This window comes from Lactuca saligna, chromosome 9 (genome assembly GCF_052625555.1).
Source record: "Lactuca saligna cultivar CGN05327 chromosome 9, ASM5262555v1, whole genome shotgun sequence".
Taxonomy (NCBI): domain Eukaryota; kingdom Viridiplantae; phylum Streptophyta; class Magnoliopsida; order Asterales; family Asteraceae; genus Lactuca; species Lactuca saligna.
This window is the reverse complement of record NC_136425.1, coordinates 70101910-70112118: the sequence shown is the minus strand read 5'-3', so window position 1 is coordinate 70112118 and position 10209 is coordinate 70101910. Positions and strand designations below refer to the sequence as shown.

Sequence of the window (10209 nt, the reverse complement as noted above, 5' to 3'; positions counted from 1 at the left end):
ACACACACATAGACATCCACAAGTTTAAACATTATATATATATATATATATATATATATATATATATATATATATATATATATATATATATATATATATATATATATATATATATATATATATATATAGGGAAAGGTTATTTGGAAAACAAAAAACCCTAAAAATCATAAAAATGCATAAAAAAAATACCTAGAGATCACAAAACTTTTTTTTGACATTTTTTAAGAAAAAATCGCTGAAAAAAAAATTTGAAAAAAAACCTTTTTTTTTCAGCGAATTTTTATAAAAAGTTGCGATTTTTTATAAAAAAAATTCAAAAAAAAGTCTTGTGATCTCTAAGTATTTTTTTTATGCATTTTTATGATTTTTAGGGTTTTTTGTTTTCCATAGAACCTAAACCTATATATATATATATATATATATATATATATATATATATATATATATATATATATATATATATATATATATATATATATACACACACACACACACACAAGTTGAAGATCAATCCACATATATTAAAATCACATAACCGTAAGTTTTACATCAATTCACGTATATAAAAATAAAATAAAATATAATACGGAAACAAACTATAGTTTTAGATTAATACAAATGCATTAAAAAACTTTAGAACATTTCTTATATGTTTTTTATTCGAAAAAATCTAAATAAATATGAAAAAAAAAAAAAACCCAAAGTTTGTTATGAAAATGATTCATTTCCATGTGTTTTTATTTAATTTAACTAGTTCAACTAGTTTAATTTAACCGGTTTAACCAGATTTTTGTAAAAATCAATCGGTTCATTCCGATTCCAAAATAAACATAAAAATGGTGCTAATTGAAACGCTCATTTCTTCGATTCCCGGTTCGACCGACCGAGTCAAACAGGTTTTTAAAACGTTGCACTCCGTGGCGTAGTGCTAACACATTTAACGTGAACACCACCCCGAGTGGACGACGTTAGTGAGTGTGGTTAGAAACACACACACTCTTTCTCTCTCATCAAGACGGGCTCTTCTCCGACGCAACATGGTTGATGGTGACTTGGTCCAGGGACGATGCCGTTTTCCTTTGTGACCACTCTGCATAATTTAATGAATAAGATTCAAGTCTCTCATTGTTTATGATGGAGTTTAAAAAATGCTTGTACATTTTACTAATTTCTTTTCAAGAAATTTTCTATATTAGTCTTAGGTAAAAACATTTAATGAAACATATCTACAAGAATATCTACTATAATAAAAGAAGGTTTTTTTACCACATGTCCTTTTCTCTTTCATTTTAACACTTGGTATTTTCTAAAATTTTCAAATTTTTTATTTTCCACTTGTCATTTTATTATATTTTTCATTTTATTAAATTAAAATTCCACATTTAATGTGTAATATAATATATATGTAAAGTATTTATTAGAAAGTGTTTATATATGTAATGTATTCAATACATTAAAGTTTCAATAATTTTAATAATTCAAAAAAAAATTTATTTTTCTTATAAATTCAAACTTTTCAAATTATTAAAATTTCATATTTTTTTAATTAAACTCATGTAATATATGGGTGTCACACCTAGTAAATATAAATTTATCCACACTTCAGCATTAAAAACAATAGGCACCAAAACTGAATTATTAAAAGATCTCGCTATCATCTTTCTCGCAAAACAGTCAAACATTATTAGGCCTCTTTTTGCTCCATTTTCTTCTTGGGGCTGATAATAACCACCACCGACATGTATAACCGCAAAAATAACCACCTCTCTGTTTCCATCGTCCTCCTCTCTCTCTTCCTCATCGGAATCATCTTCTACGATGAAGATATCAAATCCCTAACACAATTCACCTTCTCTACCCCTAATTCTCAGAAAATCCAATCACATGAAAACCCACTTCCAGAGTCGAACATCAATGAGCAACAGAGCTCAAAACTGTCGGCAATGGTGGAAGACGACGAAGAGTTGGAATTCCCACCAGAAAGCTGCGATATTTTCGATGGGAATTGGGTTTTTGATGATTTGACACGCCCTTTGTATAGAGAAGAGGAGTGTGAATTTCTGACTGAACAGGTTACGTGTTTGAAAAATGGGAGACAAGAATCTATGTATCAGAAGTGGAGGTGGCAACCTAAAGACTGTAATTTGCCAAAGTTAGCACACTCTGTTCTTTAATTTTGACTTCAGTTAAATTGCTGAAATTCTTGATGATTTTAATTGTGTGTTTTGGGGGAAATGAAATGAAGGTTTAGAGGGAAATTGTTGGTGGAGAAATTGAAGAACAAGAGGCTTATGTTCGTTGGAGATTCGTTGAATAGAAATCAATGGGAATCAATGGTGTGCATGGTTCAATCGGTTGTTAGTTCAGGAAGAAAAAGCTTGATCAGAACTGGGTCTTTCTCCATTTTCAGAATCGAGGTTTCTTCTTCTTCTTCTTCTTCTTCTTCTTCTTCTTCTTCTTCTTCTTCTTCTTCTTCTTCTTCTTCTTCTCTCTCTCTCTCTCTCTCTCTCTCTCTCTCTCTCACATACATTTTACTTGAGATCGACTAATAACTCTCAGAGTTTCTTGTTAATAATTTCCCACATCAATCTTCAACAGCCAAGAATTCAATGCTGATTTAAAAATATGATGCTGATCTAAATGAATTAAAACAAAAAATTTCAATACACTTGTATCATTTTATTAATTTATACAATATTTTCTTAATTGTTCAATATGATAAATTTTTATTTTTTCTCATTTCAAACATTTAAACAACTATGATAAAAGAAAATTTTGTAAGTTTAATAGATTTAGACGGTTAAATTCTACATAAATGATAAGAGTAATCGTATTTATATTAAACGAGGTAAAATATTGTATGGATATCGTTATTCACTTATTTGCCTAAAGTTCCCTGAAAATGGATGGACTTAACTACAGTGCTATAAAAGCATATGGTCCATCCAACGATTTTTTAGTAAGGGGCCAGATAGATCTACCAAATAAAGTTATTTTTTGTTTATTTTAATGGGTTAATAAGTCATATAGTAAACGATTTTTTAGACTTCAGTTAAAGAAAAATATAAATCACAAACTCTATTAAATATGAAATTCGTGATAGCCATTAGCCACATAAAATTTTGTTTGTTATTTTATTTTTATAAAACTATAATAATTACACAACTTTTATCATTTTTTTAATTGAAATGGTTACTCTTTTAGTATTCTTTTTTGTTGCATTTTATACTATTGTTAAGTATGTTTTTTTATAATTATTTCTTATTATTAAAAATTAATAAATTAGATGAAGAAACTTTACAAACAATGACATAGGCGTTGGTTTGTTTTTGCCTCAAAGACTATGACTTTTAGCCTGAACGGTGTAGTATCAGTGAGTTAGTGACACCACACTTCCATGTTATTGATGTTGATAAGTTTGTCATTTTTACCATTTTTACAAGAGGTTACGGGATTGTGTTCTTAGCAAAAGAGGGTAGAAAGAGGTGGGAGAAGTGGATGTTTTAGATGGAAAAAGAAGAGAGAGACAACGGTAAACTATTAACACCAGCATATTACCGTCAGCAAAAAAAGAAACAGAGGGTCGGTAGCACCTGCCACATCGGATTACCGACGGTAAAAAATGGTATGACATTGTTTAGCCTTAGAAGTGGAAGTTGGCCTTTAAAGAGTGTTGGACACCGATGGAGGTGTAGAATCGGGTAAAATAAAGAAAGAGCCCAGGAAGAATGGTTATTTGAAATTACTTTTCCTCCATCCTCCGCCAAGCATTATTATTTTTTTTAATTTTTTTTAATCGTAATAAAGATTGTTAGTGTATAGAAATGATGTATACTTGGGCTTTGATATCGATAATACAATAGGGTTTTCCAATGGATGGGATATAAGAGAAGGTCAGGAGGAGGACTTGTCGTTGCCCATAAGAGGCGTTAATCGACAAAAAGAAGGTCGGTGAATAGGAGGTTGAAGAGTGTAACACGGGTTACATTGGAAATTAGGGTTTAGGGAGGTTTCCTTCTCACACCATATTAGAGAATAGAGAGTAATTTAGTGATGGGGAGTATACATATAAAACAACATCGACGACTCTTGTAAATGAACATATTTTCTTACCAGCTAATACATATCATAAACTATTTTAAAATATGTATATGGTATGTTTCGCAAAACTAGTCTATATCTAGAAACTCCGGCTTGTATTAATGTAACACTATTTGAAAAAAAAATAGCTATAAACTTTTAAAAGATAGAAAATAACATAAACTATAAAGGTAAAAGTTAAAAGCTCTACAAAAAAAACTACAACTTTTAAATTATAAATTTAAAATAAAACTTTAACCTCGTATTCACGAACAAAAATTAAACATATCCAATTCAAATGACAAAACATAAAACTTCTCGATCATTGTCCATTTATATTTTAGTTTAATTACATATACGAGCCGTCCATTTTCCATTTTATATACATAACTTTTGTCCTTAAAAGAAACAAAAAGTATCTTGTCGAAAATGGATTAAAAAAATCATCATCTAAAATAATCAAAAAAAAAAAAAAAAAACAAATTATAGGTATATTCGACAACAAGGGTTTGAAGCTTTCAAGGGATTTAAGAAAAAAAAAAGTCGAAATAAAGAAAAAGTTCCATCCGTGAGTACGAGCTTAACATGTTAATTTGAATTGTATATGTTTAATTAGTAGTTAAACATTTTAATTGAACAATAAGTCAAATTAAAATTTAATTACCAACAATCCAATTTACATTTACACTTTTACCATATGCTTTTGACAATTTCTAAATAATTATGAATTTTAAAGACAGCTAACTTTGTATTTTTGCAGGATTATAATGCCACAGTGGAATTTTACTGGGCCCCATTTCTGGTAGAATCAAACTCGGATGATCCAAGGAAACACAGCATATTAGACAGAATCATCATGCCTGAATCAATCAATATCCATGGTCAAAATTGGAAAAATGTTGACTATTTGGTCTTCAACACATACATTTGGTGGATGAACACAAGAAACATGAAAGTGTTGTAAGCTTCATTTCTTACTTTTTTTTCAATTTACATTTATTTTATTTGCAAATAAATTATCATAAATTTGATGAAACAGGAGAGGATCGTTTGATGAAGGAGCAATCGAGTATGATGAAATCGAGAGGCCTTTAGCATATGCACGAGTGTTGAAGACATGGGCCGAGTGGATTGATAGAAACATAAACCCTAATCGTACAACAATCTTCTTCAACAGCATGTCTCCTATCCATATGAAGTAAGTTTAATTTAGAGCAATCTAACATATCTAAATAACATGTTACATTAAATGAAAATACTAATTTTTTATAGAATAATTAATTAATTTACTTTACAATATTCACATAGCACGTGAAAACAACAAATACCCATGAATGAATGTAGCCTTAGTTGTTATATCAAGTAAGTTTTTTAAAGATGTCAAAATAGTTAGAAAGTAATAAAAATACGAGTGTTTTTTTTTGGTATGTTTTTCAACAATTTACATTAATATTATTTCTACCAATATGAAAACTAGTAGTAACTATATTTTATATTGATTGCTCGCTACTAAATGTTTCTATTTTAACTAATTTTAATAAACAAAATTTACGTTGTAGTTTGGACTGGGACAACCCTGATGACACCAATTGCGCAAAAGAAACGAGTCCGATCTTAAACGTGACCACGCCACCAAACGTAGGTACAGACCGCCGACTTTTTACTGTTGCAACCGATGTGATTCAATCAATGAAACTCCCGGTGAACCTCGTCAACATAACTACTCTTTCAGAGTATCGAAAAGATGCACACACCTCAATCTACACCATACGCCAAGGAAAATTATTAACCCCGGAACAAAAAGCAAACCCTAATGTTTATGCAGACTGTATCCATTGGTGCTTACCTGGATTACCTGACACGTGGAATGAGTTTCTTTACACATTTATAATTTCTCATTTGTGACCCATATGAACATTGTATTTCTTGTATATGTTTTTCTTTTAACTATTTCTTTTGGTTACTATCGATGGGTGAAGCCATTAATCGTCTTCTTCATTGTATATTTCTTTTTGGAATGTTGGTGTTGTAAGTATATGATCTTTTTTGTTCTCTCGATATGTTATGTTTTGTCTTTTTTTTTTCTTACAATAACTACATAACCTTCTATTTATGGCTAATTAATGTATGTTTTGGTCGTATTAATTACCTTAAAAAGATAGATACAAAGACAGGATGTTGTAAGTTCTAGTATTTTATTAGTAATGGTCAATGTGAGATTAATTTGATAAATGGATATATTTTACATCGGGGCCAAAGAGAGCTGATTTATGATTTTGAGAAACAGTGAATTATATGCATAGAAGATTACATGGTCTGTCTTTTCTATTGCATTCAAATACCAAGAAAAGCCAATCCTTTTCGACCCCTTTATCTTTAACTAGCCTACTCTTCTTCCAACTTGCCCTTTTTGTGAATTGTTTATGCAAACTTTAGTTACTCTATTTTTCATATATTCTTGATACATCTGTCAGCAATTTCTTTAATAGACCATAAGTCATTAAGCCAAAATTAAGAGATGTGAAGCCACATGTAGAGAACATAACACTAAACACTATAACACATGAATAAGTGATTACCCAGATGAAACGAGGCCTTTTCCACAACTACACAAGCATCAAACATTACCAAGTGTTCAACTCCCCTAGAAAAAATACACACACAAAATGTACCTTTTATGAGATTCATATGGAAAAGGCTCGAGCACCAAGAGTCGGCACCAAAATTTTGGATTAGTGACAGATAGCAATGGATAGGACAAATAGCTAGGGATAGCTATAGATTATGTTTGCGACATATTAACAACGAATTAGGTGTGGATTAGTGACAGATTAACGATGGATTAGGGACAGATTTATGGTGGATTAAAATTTCAGTCAGACCGGTAGTCAGGCCGGTCCAAAGATATAGTAAGTCTATGGAAAAAAGAAAAAATAGACCCCCAAAGGCATAAATATAATAAAAATTAAATTGAAAATAAACACAACGTAATAAAATTCACAAAGTTCACTATTAATATTAAAAAAAACACACAAATATGTCCGCAACATTACAAAAACAACTAATTTAATATATATATATATATATATATATATATATATATATATATATATATATATATATATATATATATATATATGTCTCCTAATATTTTTGGATATGTTCATTTCTCTCTCTCTCTCTGTGTATGTCTATATATATATATATATATATATATCATTTACTTAAGAAATTTTGGACCCTTTAGAGACATGGGTCTTAGGTGACCGCCCGATTGCCTATCGTATGGGTCGAGCCTGATTCCAGCCCCTGCCATGAAATGAGTCATGTGTGGTTACACACCTTTGGCACCCCCTCAAGCCCGACTCTGAGTCTCTGACCCACCTTCAAACCTAGTAATTTGGATAGTTCACCAAATTAGTAGTTTTGGCTTTGCCATGTAGTAATTTGTTTCATACAGGTTGTGCTTCTAAGCGGAAGAATCTAGTTTTCAACCTCATCTCATGCCTAAGTGCATCTTATAGTGAAAATCTTTGAGGGAGCCATTGCCCACTCCCATCTATCAAGTTTGCTTGAGAATAACAAGCAATATATATATATATATATATATATATATATATATATATATATATATATATATATATATATATATATATAAATCTTTGAGGGAGCCATTGCCCACTCTCATCTATCAAGTTTGCTTGAGAATAACAAGCAATATATATATATATATATATATATATATATATATATATATACATGAAGGATCATTTGAGAACCTATACTTTCCCGAAAACCCGAGAATCAAACAAGGACCGTTAGATCAAAATAACAGAGGGTCAAGATGATTTGTGGCATTTTTGTAAAAACTTGGAAATAAAAAACACGGGGGTATCTTATTTCAATTTGTTAGAGGGCATTTTAGGGATAGAAAACTTATATTTGATCTTGTCAAACCCTTTCCTTATACTATTTCTCTATGTTCATCATCAAATCTCTCTCCCTCTCACGTTCTTCATTGATGATAAAGACGACTGCCTCCTCCATCATCCGTCGTCGATCGCCTCCCTCCTACCTTCAATGGCCACCTCTACCTCTTTCGACCACGACACTCCTTGATATCACGTTCTTTATAGAAAAATTCCAATGAAGATGCTTTGATTTTGAATCGTTTTATCCTCCATCAATTCGTTCCGTGGAGTACACCATAATCGCCGACTTCATCTCGGCCTCCTCTGTGGATTGAAGACCTAAACAGAGAAGAAGATCCTTTGTCGATCAAGAATTCAAAGTGCAAACAATATGAAAAGTGCATCTATGTAACACCCATGTTTCTGGGCTTGTCATTAATAGCAATGTAATTATCTAGGTTAACCTTTGTAACCAGTCTTGAAATAATAAAGATATATTATTTGAGTATTATGTGGTTTGTGCTTAATTGTGTGACTTAAATGAATTAAGGATAAAAATAAGCATCAAAATGAAATGTTAGATAAGCCCGATATCGATACATGAAGACGTAGTGGGCGTGACGAGGTTTGTGAATATATAAAGAACGTCAAAATCCGAATTATAACGAAGAAATTATGACATGTCGAAGTTTCGCGACAGAACCGGCACGACGCTAAATGACGTAAAATATGAATTTAAGATAGATCGATATCTAGCCTTAATGATCTAAATGAAATTCATAGAATATGTTAAACCGAGAGCGTGCATAAAAAGAACGCCTAAACCTGACTTTGTATGAGGAGGTTTTGATTTTCCGAAGTTTTGACTTAGAGGTATGCAACCCGAATAGTCGAATTTGAGATCGAGTGATTTTTAGCCGAAACAATCTAATCGAGAATCGAAGATCTCGTCGATAGTAGTCCAACGGTAAAAGGACAGATGAAAACGGACGTCGGATGAAGATGTTATGAATTTCTAATGGAGTTTTCCTGTCTCGACCTACTACAAATAATATAAAAATAATATATTTATAATATATTGAAAATAAATCAAAATTAGCCAACGGAGTCTAAACGAGAATTGTAGAGCATATTCTCACCTACGCGTCGATATAAAGAATGTCGAAAACGAAGTTCTTATGTAAAAGTTATGAATTTCTGAAGTTCGGGGCGCAAACCCCAAAGTTGTGTCAGTGGCCACAACGTGGAAACAGTTCCCACGACGTGGCATGACTTCTGACGCCTTCTGGAGCCTGACAGAGCAAGTGGACGATGACGCATGCAATGACGTTCAAGCCCACGACGTGAAAACACTGTTCACGACGTGGAAAATGAGAAATTTTGCCCTATAAATAGATTTGAAGGGGCAGCTGACCAACGTTGCTAATTCACCCATATTACCTCGATTTACGTGCAAAGAAGTACCCCCGAAACCTCGATATCATCCCGAGACCCAAAGCGAGTCCCGAAGCCCCGAAGATCTTGAGAATAAAGAGTTTATGAGCCGAAGCTCTTCCCGCGAGAAGTCTGGTGTGTGAAGAGATCACGGTTTCACTAAAGAATACTACTCTTAGAGCCGTGGTGCTGTCCGGTCATCTTCTGATCAAGTGAGTGTGTAGTTACGTTCTTCTAATGCATAATTATGAAGTATTTTATATAAAATACGTGTTATGTGTGTACTTTGTTGTTATATGTGTGAATGTATATTCACTTTCTTCTATCTCATAGATATGATTTGTTCTCTATAAAATACGTGTTATGTGTTTGTGTTTCATCTGTTGTTTGGAATATGTATTAAATGAGAATGCTATATAGGTTTTAAACTATGTATAAAAATATATATTTTTATCTACTAATATGTTGGGTAGAACAGGGGTAGATAGTTGATGTGTGATAAACAGATGAGAGGCCTCGATGTTGTTGTTTATTGTTGACCTAGTCATCTAGCGGAGTATGGATGACGACCACAGACTCTTTCTAGACAGTCCTGTGGAACTCTATCAGGTTAATAACTTGTAGGTGTTGTAAACGATGTGTTCACCGGTGTACTCTATCCCCCTCATGGTTTCCTTTAGGACATCTATTGTTGAGGAAACCCCTTGCAGTAATGTCCGTCCCGATGAAAATCTTAGATTAGGTCCCTTGTAATAGATGTTGTTTTAGGGACGTAAATTGAGGA

General features: G+C 32.0%; 1 protein-coding gene across 1 annotated transcript; it reads left to right on the top strand.

The window, feature by feature from the left end:
• Positions 1–1655: 1655 nt before the first annotated feature.
• On the top strand, positions 1656–6136 carry LOC145018722 (xylan O-acetyltransferase 1-like). Its single transcript, XM_078976577.1, has 5 exons — positions 1656–2152; positions 2246–2417; positions 4841–5040; positions 5120–5278; positions 5640–6136. Exons 1-5 carry the CDS (start codon positions 1740–1742, stop codon positions 5983–5985), a joined length of 1290 nt encoding a protein of 429 aa, XP_078832703.1. The 5' UTR covers positions 1656–1739; the 3' UTR covers positions 5986–6136.
• Positions 6137–10209: the final 4073 nt, after the last annotated feature.